Genomic DNA, 24,567 nt, shown 5'->3' on the forward strand with positions numbered 1-24,567 from the left:
TTTTAAGGGGAACCCCGCACCAAGATTAAAAAAAAAATTGCGTGGGTCCCCCCAAAAATCCATACCAGACCCTTATCTGAGCACGCAACCTGGCAGGCTGCAGGAAAAGAGGGGGGATGAGAGAGCGCCCCCTCTCCTGAACCATACCAGGCCACATGCCCTTAACATTGGGAGGATTCTTTGGGGTCCCCCCCAAAGTACCTTGTCCCCATATTGATGAGGACAAGGGCCTCATCCCCACAACCCTTGCCTGGTGGTTGTGGGGGTCTGCGGGCGGGGGGCTTATCGGAATCTGGAACCCCCCTTTAACAAGGGGACCCCCAGATCCCAGCCCCCCCGTGTGAAATGGTAAGGGGGTACAAATGTACCCCTACCATTTCACAAAAAGTGTCAAAAATGTTAAAAATGACAAGAGACAGTTTTTGACAATTCCTTTATTTAAAGTCTTCTTCTTTCCATCTTCTTTCTTCTATCTTCCTTCAGTTTCTTCCTCCATCTTCTTCTTCCACTGGTTCTTCCTCCGATCCTCTGCTTCTTGCTCCAGTGTTCTCGTCCAGCATGTTCCTCCGTGGCGTCTTCTTCCCTTCTTCATTCTCGGGCCACTCCGCATCCATGATGGGAGGCTCCCGCTGTGTGACACTTCCTGTCTACTGACACTTCTTAAATAAGGGAGGGCGGGGACACCTGGTGACCCCGCCCCCCTCTGATGCACGGGGACTTGACAGGGACTTCCCTATGGGTTTCCCCGTGACATCGGTGGGGGCGGGGTCACCCATTATGTAACCGCGTGACCCTGCCCCCTCTGGCATCACAGGGAAACCCATAGGGAAGTCCCCATTCAGTCCCCGTGCGTCAGAGGGGAGCGGGGTCACCAGATGGCCCCACCCTCCGTTATTTAAGAGATGTCAGAAAACGAGAAGCGTCACACAGTGGGAGCCTCCCATGATGGATGCGGAGCGGCCCAAGAACAAAGAAGGGAAGAAGACGCCACGGAGGAAGATGCCGGACGAGAACACCCGAGCAAGAAGCAGAGGATCGGAGGAAGAACCAGAGGAAGAAGAAGATGGAGGAAGAAACCAAAGGAAGATAGAAGAAAGAAGAAAGAAGATGGAAAGAAGAAGACTTTAAATAAAGGAATTGTCAAAAACTGTCTCTTGTCATTTTTAACATTTTTGACACTTTTTTTGTGAAATGGTAGGGGTACTTTTGTACCCCCTTACCATTTCACACGGGGGGCTGGGATCTGGGGGTCACCTTGTTAAAGGGGGCTTCCAGATTCTGATAAGCCCGCAGACCCCCACAACCACCAGCCAGGGTTGTGGGAATAAAGCCCTTGTCCTCATCAACATGGGAATAAGGTGTTTTGGGGGGCTACCCCAAAGCACCCTCCCAATTTTGAGGGCATGTGGCCTGGTATGGTTCAGGAGGGGGGGCGCTCTCTCATCCCCCCTCTTTTCCTGCGGCCTGCCAGGTTGTGTGCTCGGATAAGGGTCTGGTATGGATTTTTGGGGGGACCCACGCAATTTTTTTTTTAATCCTGGTGCAGGGTTCCCCTTAAAATCCATACCAGGCCTGAAAGGTCTGGTATGGATTTTGAGGGGGAACCCTACACCATTTTTTTTTACATTTTGGCGTGGGGTTCCCCTTAATATCCATACCAGACCTGAAGGGCCTGGTGTGGAATTTAGGAGGACCCCCACGCATTTTTTTTTTTTTAATTTTGGTTCGGGGTTCCCATGCCGTTTTTATCAATGAACTTTTATGTGTATTGTCGGGCCGACAATTCATTAATAGGCACGAGTAGTTTTAAATGACTTTTTTTCCTTTGAAATGTCATTTTGCTGTCAGACTGTTCTAAACATGGAAAACATGCACCCCTTTACAGACATACTATAGACACCCCCCAGGTACGAAATTTAAAGGAATATTACACTTTTATTGTTTCACTTTAAGCATTATTAAAATCACTGCTCCAGAAAAAATGTCCCTCTTTAAAACTTTTTTTTTGCATTGATCCATGTCCCCTGGGGCAGGACCCAGGTCCCCAAACACTTTTTATGACAATAACTTGCATATAAGCCTTTAAAATTAGCACTTTTGATTATTTATGTTCGAGTCCCATAGACTTTAATGGTGTTCGTGTGTTCAAACAAATCTTTTGCCTGTGCACATGTTCTGGTACGAACCGAACAGGGGGGTGTTCGGCTCATCCCTACTTGGGAGATAGAGGTATCAATAAGCAGCTGTCCAATAGCAGAGAGTATAGTATCAATATGTGAGGGGACTGTATGCGCTGACACTATCATGTTTTGAGTTTGTCCTGTGTTTTCCCCATCCTCATAATATTTTTAAGCTGAAAAAGTTTTGTTGCAAGTTTTTAATCACAAAGATGGATCTATACTTTTCTAGGGGATCATCTCAAGTTGTATGATTTTCCTGACTATTATCATTAAGATATGCTAGTTCAGCTATCTCCTCTGCTTTCATAGCATTAATTTCCCGCTGTCTAGAAGCAGATTTGATCCTGGACATTTCCTGCACATATAAACCATGCAAAATACCTTTAAAGCGTCCCTTCTCCAACACACCCTAGGATGATCCCCCATTTCTCTTTACAGAGTAGGGAAAGTGTGCAGGGAAACTGTGTTTATACTCAACACAATGTCCCTCCAATGTTCTGAGGGACACTGCACCTCTTTGTAACCAACCACTAGAAAAAAAAAGAAGGTCCATGCCTAATAGTTTTTATTGTCTATTTAACTTCCTGTTCAACATGTATACTCTATTTGGTGTTGTTTCAGTGTTAAGGTGAAATAGTGCATAATTGCAACTGTATTCCCTGCTATATCAAATAGATGTTGGCAAGCATCTACTGTATGATGTATCTATCCTTTGACAATACCTCAGTCTAGCCATTTTGAATGCATTGCTTATCACTTCTCACTTTACTACATTTATATGGGTGATCTCTTGGAATGTTAATGTTCCCCACAAAAAACAACACAATTGTACTACATTTAAAATGTTTAAGGGCATACATAGCTTTGTATGTTCAAAATGATATGTACAGTATGAACAAGATGTTGGGGGGGGGGGGGGGTACTTGGGTCTCCCTCTAATGCCAAAAAGGCAGTAGTGATTTTTTTTAATCAATAATGCACTTAGCTTTGAAATGTTGATATTTCTTCAGCAGAAGTAGCTGTCACCATCCACCAACTACACAACAAAGTCCCAGAAACTGAGGGCTACACTGCCAAGTTTCAAAAACATCTACAACCTGCCATCCTGGAAGCCCTAACGACCATCTGCAACTACATTTAGAAGAGAGAGGAGGACCTACTTATGGGATAAGAAGCATGTATAAATGAGTCCCTTTACTCCCTGGGTCCTAAAGACATATTTTGTTAACTGCTTGCCCTCTGGAAGGTTTACCCCCCTTCATGACCAGGCCATTTTTTGTGATTCTTTCACTGCGTAACATTAACTGACAATTGCGTGGTCATGTGACACTGTACCCAAATAAATATGATGTGCTTTTTTCCCACAAATAAACCTTTCTTTTGGTGGTATTTGATCACCTCTGCAGTTTTTATTTTTTTCTGTATAAACAAAAAAAGACCGTCAATTTAGAAAAAAAAAACAATATATTTTACTTTCTGTTACAAAACATATCCAATAAAAAAATGTAAAAAAACAAATTTCTTCATCAATTTAGGCCAATATGTATTCTGCTACATATTTTTGGTAAAAAAATTCCCAATAAGCGTATATTGATTGGTTTGTGCAAAAGTTATAGCATCTACAAACTATGGGATATTTTTATGGAATTTTTATTTATTTATTTTATTTACTAGTAATGACAGTGATCAGCAACTGCAGCACTGCAGTGGACAAATTGGACACAAAGTGACACTTTTGGGTACCAGTGACACCAATACAGTGATCAGTGCTAAAAAATATGCATATGATTGACTCCCGCTGTGTCCAATCACAGCGGGAGCAGGTCACCAGTGGCGCACTTGCATGCTGCAGACCCGGAAGTGCAAGATCACGTACCTGTATGTGATTTTGCACTGAGGAGTCCCCACCCCACAGTAAATTTATGTGGGTTGGTCGGCAAGAGGTTAATCAACATGGATGCTAATTAGCTAACAGACTGTTGTCCAGTAGGATCTGTTAAGGCCTGATCTGTAGTATCTATATGCATAAAGTTGATTATGCAAAACACCACCCTCTGCATTTAATCACCATAGTAACAATTGATACTGAGAATGCCTTTAATGATGATAAAAGTTAGTTCACCTTTCTGCATCTTTTTAAAAAAAAAAAGCCTTTGCTTTCCCCCAGCACATTGAAAAACACTGTTCAGATTTTACAAAGCTGCCCCTTTCCCCATTGCATATTTGTTTGTCTTGCACAGCCTGCCTGCAAAAATCTCTAGATGGTCGACCCCCTCTGTTCTTGGCTAAATGGCTGAATGAGTTGAAGATTAGAAGTTTGCCTTCAGTGGTTGCTTCTGACTTTTTCAAACTTCGCCAATGAACAGTGTGCTCTTCAGTGTTCTCTCTTCTCCTCTAGAAGCAGCGGCTTAATTTTTGGGAGAGCACATCTGGTCAAAATGATAAGCTATCCCCCTTCTATTCAAAAACAGGGACACAGGTATGCTAAACCAAGGTACTGCCTAATCTCTGTCAGAACAAGAGACCCAACATCTCACTATCAAAAATACACCTTCCCAAGGGAAACTCCTAGGGAACCTACTCAAAACTGGAGTTTACAGTCTTTCTTTTTTTTGTCATACTACTTGATGTCTGAGTCCTCTAAATACCCCAGCTAGACTCTTGAGTCTACAATGGTTCACCCACTGAAACCTTACAGCTCAATTACACTACAGTTTCTGCTGCTTATCTCTAGGGATGAGGGAACCAAGCAAAGTTTGATTTCCTGGATACTAGAAAAATCCAGGAGGAAATACACAAACCCCCAAATATAGCGCACAAATCCCACTGAAGTCTACTGAAAAATCTTGTAGTTATTCTCTGCCTTATTTTAAAGCCAGTTTTCAAGCCTTTACATTGTATCAAAAAAAGGGCATGGGTAACTGGGTTCTGCCATGGAGGGGGGCATTTTTTTTGCATTGATATATATGTCACAGGGCAGCCTATAGCTCCCTATGCCCTTTGTTTGACAAACCCTAACCTAAAAGCCTGGCAAGTTGCCAGAAATTATTTTAAGGTTTGGTTCCCAGTGATTTCATTTGGGTTTGGACAGCCATTCAAACATTGAAGCATTTTAGCGAATGTCCTGCAAACTGAACCTAGATACACTTAGCTCACCACTACTTACAATCACAATTCAAACATAATGCTTTAATACAGGACCATAGCATAGTGTGGAGATAAATGAAAAAGAGGTACATAAAACCCTACACCTGTCCAGATACCTTGCTGCCTGAACAAACCCAGTATATGGTCTCCCTGATGTGGCAAAACAGGGGCTTGGGTGGCTAGGGGATGTAGTATGAAAATCTGACACTCACATGATAATCCAGTAACTAACACCTTTTATACTTGAATAAACTAGGACTTTTCAGGTTCTTTGGGTCCCTTGAAGACATAGATGGAACTGATAATCTTATTTTACATCGTTAACATAGTATTTAATGTACCTGTGCATCACTAGAATTTCTGTTTGGTTAACCTGTTCTGTATTCTCTAGAAAGCAGACTCAGACTTATGCCCTCTATACAGTTTAGATAATACATAACCTGTAAATGGTTTACGTAACACATTGCATTATCTGCCACCTTTTAAAACGTTGGATCTCAATGTTTTCTCATATACCAGATTTGCCAGTAACTCTGTGATAACCCACCATTATACTAAATGCATCAAGTCTTGCAGAATGTTACCACTATCTTTGAATGCAATGACTGACCTGTACTCATGTATTCATTTTGTATTTTCTGTGGCCTTTTATGTCAACAACTTAGCAATTTTTTTAATATAAAACAATGCCACTTTATGGTTTCCATAGATGCAACAAAAAGTGAAAGAAAGTGGGGGAGTTCCCCTCTTAGACAGTTGTCACATTAATAGGTGTTTCCATTACAAAAGATACTAATGTCCCCGTGACAGCTGTACATTTCCGTATTTCAGATTGCTTTCTGCCTTGGTGACAATGGGTAAAACTGCCTAGTAGGTAGTAAACAGATACATCTGACTTGTATTTCTGTTTGGTCATTCCATTTCCAATATAAATATGTTCTATTCAATGGTAAAAGTATTAACACCATTTATTTTAAATTCAGGTGCAAATGAGCTGTACTGAGAAAGACATTTGTCAGAAGTTCAACATCAGCTCTATACAGACACAAGGAGATGCTGATTTCTTCATCAATCAACTTGGAATTCCTACAGTTCAGTTTCTTTTTGAAGATAGAAAGAACAAGGTACTCTAAAATATAAACATGATGATTGTAGCTGAATTTATGGGACTAATTACTGAAGAATGATTGCCTATCCTCTTTTTTTCTTCACAGTATTTCACTGTATTTTGTATGCACCCATAATGTGTGCAGGCATACAGTGTACAAATGCTGAATTTACTAACAAGTGTGCTTTGCTATAAAATGTTTCTGGATCTAACCACTGTCATCTTTTTTAAAGGTGCATCTCATGTAAAACTAATACCACATTGGGTGGCCTGGACATGGCAGGAGAAAGTCATACTTAACTTGTAAATGTAGCTCTTCTCCCTGTGCCACCAGAGATAGTAGACAGCTCCCTGTCTGATCCCTTGGAAAATCTTGCCTTGTATCTTGTTTTTGAACCTTGTTGCTCCTCCCATGACCTTTACCTATGAAGGTCACACCCGTTTCCCTTCTGAGACTTGATAGGGGATAGGAAAACTTAAACTGTCCTTGAAGTGGGCTTTTATGGTTTCAAACTACAAACATATCCAGACCCAAAATCAGAAAACCTCATTTTTAGATGGACCTTTAGGTCTCTCCTATATCTACTGTGCTTCAGTAACATTAAATATAGACAACGGTTTCCCATCTGTTACATTGGAAGTTGCAATGGTCACATACCATAGATTTCCAAAGGACCTTCAATGTTCTCTACAACAAACTAGACATCTCTCTGCTCTAGCTATCTTGCTGGCTGGATCACATTCCTTAGTGGATGGCCATCCTTTTACAACAATGTCAAATGCAGAATCCCAAACCCCTTCAATCTGCTAGATGGCAACCGTCTTCACCTACACCTAAGTTCCCTCCGGGTGGGTGAGATCTGATCTTTTTCTTTCTATCTTTTAGAACTATTTGGGACCTTTATTTATGTTATATGTATTGAACATTAGCAGTTTGTTACTGGTTATAAATGGTTTTGTTTAGTCGACGTACAATGCTCAAATGTCTAAGAGGGATTGACTTTACCCCTGGCCTCTGGCTTGTACAATGTTCCTTACAAGTATTTCTCAGACTTTGGCATCTGTGGACCTATACCCATACGCATTTCACCATACGTTTCCCCAATCCAGTCCCTGTGGATACTATACATATTTTTAGACAGTTATTTTATACTTAAAATGCAATATCTATCTTTTATGTTTACAAGTTGCTTTATTACAGTTTGCTTATGCCCTTTATTAACTTGAAGGGTGCTTGATTCAGGCATGACTAGCAATCAGTTTAAGTTTTTTCATGTAACTACCTGAGTGGCCAAAGTGTGCCTGTTTTTAGGCCGATCCATTTGTATCATACATGTGCTGCAACACACCCCCAGTTAGCTAAAATGTTTTTACAGGTCACTCGAAGACAACCAAAAAGTCAGACCTGTGCCATTTCAGTAAGCATGAATCTGCTATGAATTCCAAGGCTTACATTATATATCATTTGTTATACATTGTCTCCTCACTGTGTTTTCATACTCATTCTACTTTGCGCTTGTTTTCCCATGCATTTCTCTTTACATTTGACGGCAGCTTAAGAAGATTTGATTGTACTCTCAACACTCATGGAAACTCTCATGCCCCGTACACACGGTCGGACTTTGTTCGGACATTCCGACAACAAAATCCTAGGATTTTTTCTGACGGATGTTGGCTCAAACTTGTCTTGCATACACACGGTCACACAAAGTTGTCGGAAAATCCGATCATTCTAAACGCGGTGACGTAAAACACGTACGTCGGGACTATAAACGGGGCAGTGGCCAATAGCTTTCATCTCTTTATTTATTCTGAGCATGCGTGGCACTTTGTCCGTCGGATTTGTGTACACACGATCGGAATTTCCGACAACGGATTTTGTTGTCGGAAAATTTTATCTCCTGCTCTCCAACTTTGTGTGTCGGAAAATCCGATGGAAAATGTCCGATGGAGCCCACACACGGTCGGAATTTCTGACAACACGCTCCGATCGGACATTTTCCATCGGAAAATCCGACCGTGTGTATGGGGCATCAAAGTACTTACCTATAATGTGCAGGGTCTAAAAATAAGTCAGCACTAACAAAAGAAAAAAAAAAACAGCTGCATTCAATAGGCATAAATACACCATATACCCAAACAAAAATATAATAATCATCGCAGTGTTCCACGCAACTAATGTTAAGGAAACATTACACTACCAGGTTGAAAATATGGGCCAGGTAAGGGAGGTATATGAACATTCTCTGTCATAGGTTAGGCAGCAGGTCACTAGGGATGAGCTTCGAGTTTGAGTCGAACTCATGTTCGACTCAAACATCGGCTGTTCGCAAGTTCGCCGAACAGCGAACAATTTGGGGTGTTCGCGGCAAATTCGAATGCCGTGGAACACCCTTTAAAAGTCTATGGGAGAAATCAAAAGTGATAATTTTAAATGCTTATATGCAAGTTATTGTCATAAAAAGTGTTTGGGGACCTGGGTCCTGCCCCAGGGGACATGGATCAATGCAAAAAAAGTTTTTAAAACGGCCGTTTTTTTGGGAGCAGGGATTTTAGCAATGCTTAAAGTGAAACAATAAAAGTGTAATATCCCTTTAAATTTCGTAGCTGGGGGGTGTCTATAGTATGCCTGTAAAGGGACGCATGTTTCCCATGTTTAGAACAGTCTGACAGCAAAATGACATTTCAAAGGAAAAAAAGTCATTTAAAACTACTTGCGGCTATTGCATTGCCGATCCGACAATACACATAGAAGTTCATTGATAAAAACGGCATGGGAATTCCCCACAGGGGAACCCCGAACCAAAATTATAAAAAAAATGACATGGGGGTCCCCCTAAATTCCATGCCAGGCCCTTCAGGTCTGGTATGGATATCAAGGGGAACCCCAGCCAAAATTCTTTTAAAAAATGCCGTGGGGGTTCCCCCTAAATTCCATACCAGACCCTTTAGGTCTGGTATGGATATTAATGGGAACCCCGGCCAAAATTAAGAAAAAAAATGACGTGGGGGGTCCCCCTAAAATCCATACCAGACCCTTCAGGTCTGGTATGGATATTATGGATATTAAAGGCAACCCCGCGCCAAAATTAAAAAAAAAAACGGCGTGGGGTCCCCCCAAAAATCCATACCAGACCCTTATCTGAGCACGCAACCTGGCAGGCCGCAGGAAAAGAGGGGGGGATGAGAGAGCACCCCCCCTTCTGAACCGTACCAGGCCACATGCCCTCAACATTGGGAGGGTGCTTTGGGGTAGCCCCCCAAAACACCTTGTCCCCATGTTGATGAGGACAAGTGCCTCATCCCCACAACCCTGGCCGGTGTTTGTGGGGGTCTGCGGGCAGGGGGCTTATCGGAATCTGGAAGCCCCCTTTAACAAGGGGACCCCCAGATCCCGGCCCTCCCCCCTGTGTGAAATGGTAAGGGGGTACAAAAGTACCCCTACCATATCACTAAAAAACTGTCAAAAATGTTAAAAATGACAAGAGACAGTTTTTGACAATTCCTTTATTTAAATGCTTCTTCTTTCTTCTTTCTTCTTTCTGCTTTCTTCTTTCTTCTATCTTCCTTCATCTTCTTCTTCTTCTGGTTCTTCTGGTTCTTCCTCCGGTGTTCTCGTCCAGCATCTCCTCCGCGGTGTCTTCTTCCCTTCTTCTCCTCGGGCCCCTCCACATCCATGGCATGGAGGGAGGCTCCCGCTCTTCTCTTCTTCTCTTCTTCATCTTCTTCTCTTCTTCATCTTCTTCTCTTCTTCATCTTCTTCTCCGGGCCACTCCGTATCCATGCTGGCATGGAGGGAGGCTCCCGCTGTGTGATGCGTCTCCTCTTCTGACGGCTCTTAAATAACGGGGGTGGCCCCCCTCTGATGCACGGGACATGACGGTACTTCCCTGTGGCATTCCCTGTGACGTCACAGGGAAGTCCCATCAAGTCACGTCAGAGGGGGCGGGGTCACTGGGTGGCCCCACCCCTGGTTATTTAAGAACCATCAGAAGAGGAGACACATCACACAGCGGGAGTCTCCCTCCATGCCAGCATGGGTGCGGAGCGGCCCGGAGAAGAAGATGAAGAAGAGAAGAAGATGAAGAAGAGAAGCAGCTGAAGAAGAGAAGGAGATGAAGAGAAGAGCGGGAGCCTCCCTCCATGCCATGGATGCGGAGCGGCCCGAGGAGAAAAAGGGAAGAAGACACCGCGGAGGAGATGCTGAACGAGAACACCGGAGGAAGAACCAGAAGAACCAGAAGAAGAAGAAGAGGAAGGAAGATAGAAGAAAGAAGAAGGAAGAAGCATTTAAATAAATGAATTGTCAAAAACCGTCTCTTGTCATTTTGAACATTTTTGACAGATTTTTAGTGAAATGGTAGGGGTACAAAACCCTTACCATTTCACACAGGGGGGGGGCCGGGATCTAGGGGTCCCCTTGTTAAAGGGGGCTTCCATGATAAAAGTAGGTGGTGCTGCGCTAATCCTAAGTGAAACATAAAAAATAAAAATATATAAATAGATTCTCTTATGTGGCGTGTGTTAAGGTGTAACCCAAAATAATTATTAAATAGAGTGATTGCTCACTATCCCGTGAGGGGCTAGTCACTCACACAACACAAAAAAAACCATCATAAAAAATATTCATAAATAGTGAAAAATAAAGTAAGAAATATAAAAAATAAAATAAAAATATCAACAAAAAATAATAGGTTGGTAGCAGCAAATGTGGGAGTACCAGCTCCTAATAAAGTGCAGGAATAATAAGTGAGTGAATTACAACGTGTGTCAAACATGCAACACATAAAGTGACTGTGTGCAGCAATGCAGCAAAAAATGCAGCACCATAAAATGTCCAAACAATCAAAGTGCTTCAACATAAAAGTTCTTCCTTCATAAGTGACAGCAGTGTCCTAACATGCATCAATTGTAGTGTAGTGCTCGGATAACAGATAGTGCACCTCTTCGTGTTCACACACACAGGTAGGTAATGGCCCTTTACCTTAAGGTAATAGGGCAAACGCATATGACCACACTTGGGGGTACCATCCTTAGGATTCCACAGCTATCCTCATAGTCCTAGTCCCAGGGCGTAGCATAGGCTGCAACCTTGCTCTGATTCTTCCTACCCCACCCTGTCATCTCCAGGTCTAGCACTTAGCAGGCAAGTTTTTCTTTCCCAGCTGCTGGAACATAAGTAGAAGTACATCCCCAGCCACCCTCAAGCCCAGCTAATTTTAAAGGCTTATATGCAAGTTATTGTCATAAAAAGTGTTTGGGGACCTGGGTCCTGCCCCAGGGGACATGGATCAATGCAAAAAAAGTTTTAAAAATGTCAGTTTTTTCGGGAGCAGTGATTTTAATAATGCATAAAGTGTCTACCTCATGGAACAGCACAGAGCTGGCATTGACAGTTCTATCTACCCCTCAGTCCATCCTCGCTTGCACGGGATGAGTCTTGAGACAAGACACAGGTGATTTGCTCCCCTCTCTGCGCCCTCCCCTCTCCTGTGTGCTTAGCGGGAAGTGTGAGCTTGTTGGCTTCACACTTGACTGCCTGCGGAGTACACACAGGAGAGGGGGGAAGGGGGAGCAGATTGGCTGTGTCTTGTCTCAAGACTCATCCCATATGAGAGAGGACTGAGGGGGAGATAGAACTGTCAATGCCGGCTCTGTGCTGTTCCATGAGATAGATGCTGTCAGCTCAGAGCCGTGCTAAGAAGGCAGATGGCACTGATGAGTACTGAATGGAGGCATTGATGAGCTCTGATAGGAGGCACTGATGGGCACTGATAGGAGGTGCTGATGAGCACTGATAGGAGGCATTGATGGGCACTGATAGATGGCACTGATAGGAGGCACTGATGAGCACTGATAGGAGGCACTCATGGGCACAGATAGGCTGCATTGATGAGCACTGATAGGCAGCACTGATAGAAGGTACTAATGTGCACTGGTAGGCTGCACTAATGAGCAGTGATAGGTGACATTAATGGGCACTGATAGGTGGCACTCTGGTGCATTGATGAGCACAGATAGGCAGAACTCATAGTCTGCACTGATGGGCACTGATGAACGCTGATAGGCAAAGCTCAGGCAGCATTGATGAGCTCTGATAGGTGGTATTGATGAGCACTGATAGGCATAACTCATAGGCAGCATTGGCGAGCACTGATAGGCAGCGCTGATGGGCATTGAGCACTGATAGGTGGCACTGATAGATACTGATAGGTGGCACTGATGAGCACTGATAGGCAGCATTGATGAGCACTGATAGACGCTGATAGGCAGCATTGGTGAGCACTGATGGGCAGCATTGAAGAGCACTGATAGGTGGCACCGATGGATGCTGTTAGGTGGCATTGATGATCACTGATTGGTGGCATTGATGAGCACTGATAGGCAGCATTGATGGGCACTAATAGGTGTCATTGATGGGCACTAATAGCTGAACACCCCCTGGTTCGGTTCGCATCAGAACATCCGAACAGGCAAAAAATTTGGCAGAACACACGAACACCGTTAAAGTCTATGGGACACGAACATGAAAAATCAAAAGTGCTCATTTAAAAGGCTTATATGCAAGTTCTTGTCATAGTGCCATTTTGACACTTTTTTTGTGATATGGTAGGGGTATAATATACCCGTTACCAATTCACATGGAGGGTGGCCAGGATCTGGGGGTCCCCTTGTTAAAGGGGGCTTCCAAATTCCGATAAGCCCCCCACCCACATACCCCCACAAACACCGGGCAAGGGTTGTGGTGATGAGGCCCTTGTCCCCATCAAAATGGGGACAAGGTGCTTTGGGGTCAGACCCCAAAGCACCCTCCCCATGTTGAGGGCATGTGGTCTGGTACGGTTCAGGAGGGGGGCGCTCTCTCATCCCTTTCCTGTGGCCTGCCAGGTTGCACGCTCAGTTAAGGGTCTGGTATGGATTTTGGGGGACCCCTACTCCATTTTTTTAATTTGGCACCGGGTTCCCCTTAATTTCCATTCCAAACCTGAAGGGCCTTGTATGGATCATGGGGGGGACCCCACGCACGTTTTTTTAAATTTTTGGTTACGGGGTTCCTCTTAATATTCATACCAGACTCAAAGGGCCTGGTAATGGACTGGGGGGACCCCATGCCATTTTTTTCAATGAGTTTTATCTATATTGCTGAGACCCGACCATTCATTACAGCCGCAATCAGTTTTAACCACTTACGGACCACCGCACCCCGATATACATCCTAACTTTGAAGAGGAATATCATTGTTATGGCAGCAGCTAGCTGTCATAACCCTGGTATCCTCTTCTTTGGCTGGCGATCCGCTTTCAGATAAAAGTGGTCTCTGTGGCGGATTTGCCACAAGGTCACTTTTATTGGTGGCGGGAGGGCCCTACCGCTGTGCTCCCGTGCCCTCCAACGCTTACCGGAGCCTTCGGCAGCAGCGAAGGCGATGGGATCTTCTCCCTTGCTGGGTATGGAGACAAGTAAGGGGAAGATGGCCCCCACTCATCTCCATACCATTGCAGGGCAGAAGCAACGTCAAAACGTCACTTCCACTCATAGATCTTAAAGGGCCATTTTGTTTTTTGTTTTTAATGACAATTTTTTTTTTTTTTTGCATTTTAGTGTAAATATAAAGTCTGAGGTCTTTTTGACCCCAGATCTCATCTTTAGGAGAGCCTGTCATGCTTTATTCTATTACGGGGGGATGTTTACATTCCTTGTAATAGGAATAAAAGTGACACATTTTTTAAAAAAAAGAACAGTGTAAAAGTAAAAAATAAAAAGTCAAATAAATAAGAAATGTTTTTTTTTAAGTGTTCCCCGTCCCGCCTAGCTTGCATGCAGAAGCAAACGCATATATGAGTAGCGCCCACATATAAAAACGGTGTTCAAACCACACATGTGAGGTATTGCCATGAACGGTAGAGCGAGAGCAACCCTAGACCTCCTCTGTAACTCAAAACATGTTCAGTGCGCTACTCAAATTAAAACCAAATAGTAATGTGATTTTAAAGAAATGAAAAAATTTTAGTTCATATTGAAAATGATGGCATCATAAACCGGAGGTGTGATTCCTCTTTAAGTCTTCAGTAAATCTTCTATGGATCTTCTAAGACAGTGCAGAAATAGGAAAAGGGGGCTGCTTACCAGATTTGATGGATCCCCACTACAGAGATCATGCGAGCCTGAACAAAACTCCTCTTGGGGTCAGGAACAGCTGGTCTTTGAGTAGAGACAGACTTCCCTCCATGCCTGGTAGTTGAAATTTCAGAGAAGGCAATCAGGAACACTCTCCTCTATTAGCTGCTCCAGCAAGACCACTCGTAGCAGGAAATGATATATTTTAAAAGAAAAAGAGGCGCTTCACTGTGCAGTAGTTTAAAATGCTTTAATCCATGAATGGACAACTGACATCAAAGCATTGGCAGGGTAAAACACCGTTGCAGTTAAAAAACACAGCCGACGCCGATGCCGATCAGCTGAGAGTGTGGTGATGTCAGGTCCTCTGGCTCCACCCAATGCTACGTTTCTCCTAAACAGGCATCGACTGGGAGAGGAGGCTATAGGAGTTTGACCCGCTCCGAGGACAGTGGCAGGTGGGGAGTTTGACTGGGATGGTACACCTGTCAAACGGTAACGCAGGTGACCCTGCCCCCCTCTGACATCACGGGGAATGCCACAGGGAAGTCCCCGTCAAGTCCCCGTGCGTCAGAGGGGGGCGGGGTCACCGGGTGGCTCCGCCCCCGTTATTTAAGAACCGTCGGAAGAGGAGAAGCATCACACAGCGGGACTCTCCCTCCATGCTATCATGGATGCAGAGCGGCCCGAAAAGAAGATGAAGACAAGAAGATGAAGAGAAGAAGATAAAGAGAAAAAGATGAAGAGAGAAGCGTCACACAGTGGGAGCCTTCCATCCAATCATGGATGCGGAGCGGTCGGAAAAGAAGATGAAGATAAGATTAAGAGAAGAAGATGGCACGGAGGGAGATGCCAGATGAGAACACCAGAGAAAGAAGCAGAGGATCGGAGGAAGAAGAAGATGGAGGAAGAAACCAAAGGAAGATAGAAGAAAGAAGATAGAAGATGGAAAAAAGAAGACTTTAAATAAAGGAATTGTCAAAAACTGTCTCTTGTCATTTTTAACATTTTTGACAGTTTTTTTGTGAAATGGTAGGCCCTTACCATTTCACACAGGGGGGCCGGGATCTGGGGGTCCCCTTGTTAAAGGGGCTTCCAGATTCCAATAAGCCCCCCACCTGCAGACCCCCACAACCACCGGCCAAGGGTTGTGGGGATTAGGCCCTTGTCCTCATCAACATGGGAACAAGGTGCTTTGGGGGGCTACCCCAAAGCACCCTCCCAATGTTGATGGCATGTGGCCTGGTACGGTTCAGGAGGGGGGTGCTCTCTCATCCCCCCCTCTTTTCCTGCCAGGTTGTGTGCTTGGATAATTTTTTTTTTAATTTTGGTGCGGGGTTCCCCTTAAAATCGTATGAATTTTGAGGGGGACCCCTACATCATTTTTTCCCCTTAATATCCATACCAGACCTGAAGGGCCTGGTATGGAATTTAGGGGGACCCCCACGCCAGTTTTTTTTTTCAATTTTGGTTTGGGGTTTCCCTGTGGGAACTTTTATGTGTATTGTTGGACCGGCAATTCAATAATAGCCGCAAGTAGTTTTAAATGACTTTTTTTCCTTTGAAATGTCATTTTGCTGTCAGACTGTTCTAAACACGGGAAACATGCGCCCCTTTACAGGCATACTATAGACATTCCCCAGGTACGAAATTTAAAGGAATATTACACTTTTACTGTTTGACTTTAAGCATTATTAAAATCACTGCTCCCGGAAAAACTGCAGTTTTTAAAACTTTTTTTTGCATTGATACATGTCCTCTGGGGCAAGACCCAGGTCCCCAAACCCTTTTTAGGACAATACCATGCAAATTAGCCTTTAAAATGAGCACTTTTGATTTCTCCCATAGACTTTTAAAAGGGTGTTCCGCGGCTTTCGAATTTGCCGCAAACACCCCAAATTGTTCGCTGTTCGGCGAAATGGCGAACAGCCGATGTTCAAGTCGAACATGAGTTCGACTCGAACTCGAAGCTCATCCCTATTCCTGATTGCCACCTCTGAAATTTCAACTACCAGGCGTGGAGGGAAGTCTGTCTCTCTGTCTCTACTCAAAGACCAGCTGTTCCTGACCCCGAGAGGAGTTTTGTTCAGGCTCGCATGATCTCTGTGGTGGGGATCCATCAAATCTGGTAAGCAGCCCCCTTTTCCTATTTCTGCACTGTCTTAGAAGATCCATAGAAGATTTACTGAAGACTTAAAGAGGAATCACACCTCCGGTTTATGATGCCATTATTTTCCATATGAACTATAATTTTTTCATTTCTTTAAAATCACATTACTATTTGGTTTTAATTTGAGTAGCGCACTGAACTTTTTTCTTTATACTGTACAAAACCTCATGTTCAAGGTTTTTTAGTTGCAGCACTCAGGATTATTTATGTTTCATATATTTGCGATTTTGTGTGTTTTTTATGCACTTTTAAAATATAGTTTCACTAATTTAAACATTGGTTTATCACAGTCGGGGGTAGCGCGGAACGTCTACCATATATTAACTCAAAACATGCAACCTGTAAAATTTTGTAAACGTCGCCTATGGATATTTTTAAGGGTAAAAGTTTGTCGCCATTCCATGAGCGGGTGCAATTTTGAAGCATGACATGGTGGGTATCAATTTTAACATTATTTTTCACAATATAAAAAAAAAATGGGCTAACTTTTCATTTGACTTATTTTTTAATTAAAAAAGTGTATTTTTTCCGAAAAAAGTGCACTTGTAAGATCCCTGCTCAAATATGGTATGATAGAAAGTATTGCAACGACCTCCATTTTATTCTCTAGGGTGTTTGAAAAAAAATGTATAATGTTGGGGGTTCTAAGTAAATTCTAGCAAAAAAAACAGTTTTTAACAACAAATCTCAAAAAGAGGCTTGGTCCTTAAGTGGTTAAATGAAAAATTTTCCTTTAGAAATGTCATTTTGCTGCAGTACTGTTCTAAACATGAGAAAACTGTGCCACTTTACAGGCATACTATAAACACCCCCCAGGCATGATATTTAAAGAAATATTTCAATTTTATTGTTTCACTTTAAGCATTAAAAAAATCACTGCTCCCAAAAAAAGTCTGTTTTTAAAAAATGTTTTTGCATTGATACATGTCCCCTGGACAGGACCCAGATCCCAAAACACTTTTTATGACAATAACTTGAATATAAGCCTTTAAAATGAGCACTTTTCATGTTAATGTCCCATAGACTTTAACGGTGTTCCAACGGCTTTCGAATTTACCTCGAACACCGCATATTGTTCGGTATTCGCCCATCCCTACTAATAGGTGGCATTGATGAGCACTGATAGGTGGCACTGATGATTGGGGCACTGATTATCAGTGTAAACAATTTACTGACAATTTTGATGGTTAACGGAAGTCCTTTCCTCACACAGACACAGCGTGGGAGGAAAGGGCTGTGGATAACCGGCAAGTCTGTTTAGATGTAATCAGATGATCACATGGTAAAGGGCCACTGTGATTATGCTGGATGCATGCCCCAGGGCTCTGGGAGGATGTCCATGGACACCCTTCCAAACTTGGAAGCCCAGGGCTCGGATGGAAGGGGGGCCCATCATGGCTTCTTGCACCGGGGCCCTGAAGGTTCTAGGTATGCCTCTGATCTCTCTCTCTCTGTCTCTGTCTCTCTCTCTCTCTCTCTCTCTCTCTCTCTCTCTCTCTCTATATATATATATATATATATATATATATATATATATATATGCACCCTAACAAAATTAACCACAAATTAAATAGAGCTGAAGGACAAAATGGTTAATAAACAAAAATACCCAAAACACCAACCCTAAAACACTATAAGCAAAATAAACCACTTTTTTTAAACTGAACAAATAAAAAATGATGTAAATACTAACTACAATTAAAGAAAAAAAAACAGCTACTGAATGCCCACAAAAAAGGAAGTCCAGCGTCAACACAAAGACAGAACTTCCCACTGACATGCTAAAAAAAATAGTCCTGAAAAAGACAATATACACCACTAAATGTAGTACTGTATATAACACTATACAGTGGGGACGGAAAGTATTCAGACCCCCTTACATTTTTAAAAAAGAAGAGAAGCAGCGCCAACCTAAGTGCAGTATTGAAACATATACATTTTATCACAAGTTGAAATGCTCTCACTCAGAGTAGGATAGATACAGGCACATCAGATAAAAATCCACCCGGGTAGGCTGTGTGGTGGGCAGCAGGGCTCCACAGGGGGCGATCCTATGTGCTGGAGTGTGTTTCATTTGTCTCTTGTCCCATCTGGTGGCGCCGGTGGTAACCAGTGTCACAGGCTGGGTTGAGAGAGGGACAGCGAGGATCGTCTGTTTTGTTGTTGTGTTTCCCATGTTCCAGTGACGCTATGGGCGTGCACGCATTCGGAGCATGCGTGCTCCTTCATCAGGCATAGTGTTCATTCATTTTGCAAAAGGTTTAAGAAGGGCGGGCGGGCCAATCGCCTCATGGCCCCGCCTACCTCGTATTGGGCTTTGGGGATCCATGGGAGGGGTAGACTGTGTGTTAGAGAGGCTCTATCAGTATGGTGTAGTCGAATGATGACAGAATAGGGGGTGGAGAGTAGAGAAGACAAGGAGGAAAAGCAAGGGGGTGAAGATGTGTGTGAAGGGAGGGGGAAAGAGAGAGCAGCAGAGGGACGGGATACATGGATATGTGCTATTAAAAGGCAAATGCTATGAGGTGGATGAGGACGGGATGAGAAGTGGGAGGGTGGAGTGGGATGATGTCATGGGCATGGGAAGAAAAAGGAATATATGTGTAGATACATGTATACCACCTGGACGATAAGATGCAGGGAAAAAAATTTGAAAAAAATGAGAAAATGAAGAAAAAAGGAAAAATAATAATAAAAATAAGTGGAAATGATGAGATGAAAATGGGAATGAGGATCGGAGGATTTGGATATTGTGGGAGTTGTAGGCTTATAAATGGGAGAGGATGTAGAAAAATATAGAAAAAAAATAGAGAAAAAAATATAGAAAATGTATATATTGGGGGGCGTGGCCTGACCTCGGGAGAAGATGGCAGCTTAAGTCTTTTGCTCCCGCTGGCAGAGAGGACTTAATAACTATAACGGAGGTTACTTATCCACCCTACCACGCAGAAAACATGGGGACTTCATCCCGCAGCTCCTCCACTTCCAGATCAAGGTCCCCTCGCGACTTGACTGGCAGGAGCAGCCAGAATATACCAGAAATGTTCCGCTCCCATTCTGGCAACATGGCGCCTGCAAGAGGCTTACCTCAGATGGCAGGCCCAACGGCAGAAAGCAGATCGCCCCCAGACAACGGAGCGGTGATTCTCACGCCGAATTCACAACCCAGCCTCCAGGACTTGCACTCAGTAGCGCTGGATATTAAAAACACCCTCACGGCAGCTCTAACAGCTCTCAAAAACAGATCTCAAAATCGACATTCAAGCGATAGCAAGCAGAGTCCAGGATGTGGAGAAGACGACCACAACCCACTCCACTGTGCTCCGCCGTACGTGTCAGGTCCTGGATACACACATCCTACAGCTGCGGGACATGAATCGACACATGGAGGATCTGGACAATCGCGGCAGGCGCCATAACCTGCGGGTGAGAGGCCTGCCGGAATCCATTGAAGCTGACAGGCTCCAAGCAGAGGTCTCTAGCTTCTTTAACGGCCTCCTGGACAAACCCCCCACCACCCCCATAGGCATGGAACGCATACACCGCGCCCTACGCCCACGGGGAGAGAAGCAGACCCACCTAGGGATGTGATTTGTCACATTATAGATTATCAACTGAAAGAAGAACTTTTGCGAAAGGCCCGAATAGCTACAAAGCTATCACACAATACGCATTTTTCAAGACCTCTCAACGATTACACTACAACGTCGGAGAGAACTGCGCCCCCTGCTGGAAGTACTACGTTCCAAGGAAATCCCATACAGATGGAAATTTCCCTTCGGCCTGTCAGCATCCTATCAAGGTCGCACAGCACTACTAAGAGTGCCAGAAGATCTACGTTATTTTTGCGACACCCTAAATATACCGTTCACGGATGTGCCCGAATGGTATGCGGAATTCCGCCCTCCGGCGTCCAGAAAACACCCGCCTGAAAGCGAACCGATGGACACTCAGCCACTCCACTACAGGCGGCAGCGATCTCCATCCGAAGCAAGACTACATCTCCATACGCCAGGCTCGGATAGAGGTCAACCCGCTGGACACCCCGCAGACCAGGAGAGCACGCCGGGACCACTGATCAGCGACGCCAGAGTGTGCGATAAACGGAGATTCGATTTACTCGCTGCCACTCGTTTCAAGGGTTACACTAAGTTCTGTTCCAGTTTTTCCCTGGTTTGTATCCTGCTTTGTGAACACTAGCTGCTAACTTCCAATCTCCCTACAGCCCTAAGCACCTGTACCGGACTTTCCCAGTCTGCTCAGAACGCTACATTAACAACGATGAGATTGAAACCACACCGAATACTGATGTATGCGGACGCGGGAGCTGCGGGTCAAAAGTGTCTTCACCGCAGGAAGAAACCAAGAACTCTCAAGAAATGACAGTTCTACACACACGGCTTTGGTCATGCCTGACATTTTTGTGCACAAAGTCAACGTATCCTTTCTTGCTCTGAAACCTCACTCACACTCGCTTTAAGCTGAGGGGGAGGGAGACCACTAAGCACTATTAATCACATGATAAGTCTTAGCCCTCATGCTGTTACCCACCTTTTAGTTCCTTATGTTATCCTTTACCTAACAGTATATCTACTCTAGACATGACTAGACAGGGCTGAGTGGAGTGATGATCCGCGGGAATGTTGTACGAGAACGTATACAGTATATTACTACAATTGAACAATACATAACAGATGTTCCGAGCACACGGCTAGGAGCGAAGCGCTACAGGTTTGCTCAGATTTCTCATGGCTATAGCCCTACACACAGCTCGCTGTGATCGCAATTGCCTATCGCACTGACACACTTAAGTTAGACACTATCCCAGCTACCCCACTTGCTGTGTATAAGTAAGGGGGACGCGTTTCCCACGGATCATCACCTCCTATGAAACAATATTGATAGATTGAATATATATAATTATGATCTAGGGTCCTAGTACCGACTTTCTATTTCGATGGACTCATAATTGAGTCGATAAGCAGTTACATGACTTCTCCTACGCTCACGGGCGATGGGAGATACCCCAGATGCATCATATTACCCACAAGCTCCGACAACATACAAATTTATTCAGATAGCAAGACCCGTAGAGGACATTTTGCTTAACCTCAGTTGTATTAAAACATTATAAACAAGGCTCTGCTGAAAATGGAAAACATCAAAGCAAGACATCATCCCTCACAGATGGCTGATAGGCTTACTGACCTCACTGCTCCAGTTCACTTCCCACAGAATAGAGTACCTCCACTGACGCAAGCGCTGTTGACCTGAGACGTAGTAGACTGATATACCTGCTGGATCCTATTGTGCACACAGTATTGTGGGAGTTTAGACGCCACCCAGACTATATACGCTTCGGATGTTACTACACATATCTATGTAACCCCGGACGTGGTTGATGCGTGGCTCCTGTGCCCACTTGCTTCGATCTCCAGGCTCATTCCTTCCAGCGGATGGCCCGGTAGATCGACGCAACATGCCTCAGATGATGCGCACATCTTATTGACCCTTGACCAGTTAAGCCACAGGGCTAGGACTTACACACCCAGCACAGAGAGTAGCAGCTAACTCAGTCCACTCAGGTTAGACCAAGGTTGACAGCATGTCATGTATGGGATTCCACGGTTATGAGGTTTGTTTAGTTTAAGTCTATTAATATTTTGTCACTTTTAAGGTTTGCCTAGGATTCTTTTATACATATGGTAATCTAAATCCATGTATTACTTACGAGACAAGCATTAGTTGACTCTTGCCTAGAAGGCTCCCTGAAAAGAGAGTGTCACGAACCAGGGGCACGCGGATTTCACATTCAGACGACACTCTTTTTCTGATTTATAGATACCTCCCGACAAATATTTTGCTTGCCTACATCATTGCTCTATCACCTCTGATCCCAATATTTAATAATCCTCCCACCGACTCATACCACACCCAGATTCAATTATTACATTAGTTTAGCACAAGTTTAGACCTCCTACATAAGCTCACATCTCCTCCCTGTCAAGCGGGTAGCCTCTCCTCTTCGAAAACACACCTCCTCATACCGATTTCAGCCGTGCCTCACCTCAGTGGCGCCCACAAACACCTTTGCTGCTCTACATATCAGACTTCATTACACGCCGCGGATTCACTCCGGACATACCTGAGTACAGGTAGTCATTCTCCACGGATCAGCGAGCAGGATCTCGCTGATCGCCGGAAACGACCACATCCACACGCGAAGACACCCGACCATTTCCACTCCCTTACGCATTGGACTTCAACACAACGGTAACGCACTCTTAGTCCCCCATACACGTTCTCAAACCCCTAAGTGTTTTCATACCCACCCCTCTAAAGACGCAAATTCTCTGCTATTTCAGTCTAATCCCCTTTCTAACTCCCTCCTCTTCCTCCTCCGGCAGAGCCTCACAGCTATACAAAGTCCTCCAGTCCTCATTAACCAGCACATCTAAATTTTAAACACAACAGCAAAATGCCGCAAATACCATCAGCCAAAAATAAAGCTATCAATGTAATATCCCTAAATATACGGGGACTTAACATCCCTGAAAAACGCTCTCAGTTATTACTTTCCCTACATAAAAACAAAGCGGACATTGTCTTTCTCCAGGAGACACATTTTAGAACAGGCTCCACCCCCAAACTCTCCAACTATCACTTCCCAACCTTCATACACGCAACTAATAACTCCACAAAATCAAAAGGAGTCTCCATCCTATTTGCTAAAAATTGCCCGTTTCACGTTACAGATACTTGCATAGACACGGAAGCACGATACCTTTTTGTCAAAGGCACACTTCACGGAAAACGAATAACCTTGGCCAACATTTATGCACCCAACACGAAACAAGTACCCTTCTTCAGGTCCACCGTACAAAAACTCACTTTGTTCCAAGACGGCATTCTTATACTAGGAGGAGACTTCAACATTCCTCTGAACCCATTACACGATACCTCGACCGGCTCCTCCAGCCTACCATATAGCGCGCTACGTGCAATTAAATCACAACTGAAAGAACTATCACTACACGACTCCTGGCGCACACTTCACCCGAACGAGAAAGATTTCACTTTCTACTCGACTCCTCACAACAGATACTCTCGATTCGACTATCTATTCCTTTCGCAAAGGGACCTGCCGATGCTTATGACAACCACCATTGACCCCATGTATCTTTCAGATCACCACCCAATTTCCATGACGCTAGCATTTTCACACACTATGCCCCGACCCCATATTTGGCGCCTGGATCCCTCGCTTCTCACGGATACCGCAACCATGACAACCATACAAGAACGCCTCTTGCTTTACTTTAAGGAAAATGACTCCCCGGATGTTTCACCTTTGATGAGATGGGAAGCACATAAATGCACCATTCGAGGAGAACTAATTGCACTCTCAGCCAAACGTAGAAAGGAAAGACAGGAGCACATAAATACATTGACTTCACGGATACAATCCTTAGAAAGAGCACACAAAAACTCCCTAGCAATGACAAATCTCCCGGAACTGCTCAAAGCTAGATCTGACCTTTTAGAAGCTCTTCACAAACAAACAAAACGCAATTATATCCTATCTCAAAAAATATTCTATGAGTACGGCAATAAATCGGGCAAAATCTTGGCTAGAGCGCTCCAGACCAAAAAAGCAAAAACAACGATCCACTCAATTATAGACCCTACTGGGAAACGATTAGTTTCCAATGATCAAATAGCCGGACAATTTGTACACTATTATTCCCAGCTGTACAACCTACATACCCCCAACACACAGAGGGTAAACACCCACAGAACAAAAGCCATCCAGGATTTTCTCACAAAATATTGCCCTAAGCACA

The 24,567-nt window shown here is 44.0% G+C and overlaps 1 protein-coding gene across 2 annotated transcripts in view; it reads left to right on the forward strand.

Moving 5' to 3' along the window:
• Positions 1 to 24,567, forward strand: part of NAALADL2 (N-acetylated alpha-linked acidic dipeptidase like 2) — a 2,111,880-nt gene that overhangs the window by 1,502,581 nt on the left and 584,732 nt on the right. Inside the window, exon 10 of one of the 2 annotated variants that reach the window (XM_073626241.1) lies at positions 6,311 to 6,451. The exons of the other annotated variant lie outside the window; for it this stretch is intronic. Within the exon in view, the coding sequence (XP_073482342.1) occupies positions 6,311 to 6,451 (141 nt within the window). The remainder of the gene's footprint in view (positions 1 to 6,310; positions 6,452 to 24,567) is intronic. 2 annotated transcript variants of the gene reach the window in all.

This window comes from Aquarana catesbeiana, linkage group LG04 (genome assembly GCF_042186555.1).
Source record: "Aquarana catesbeiana isolate 2022-GZ linkage group LG04, ASM4218655v1, whole genome shotgun sequence".
Taxonomy (NCBI): domain Eukaryota; kingdom Metazoa; phylum Chordata; class Amphibia; order Anura; family Ranidae; genus Aquarana; species Aquarana catesbeiana.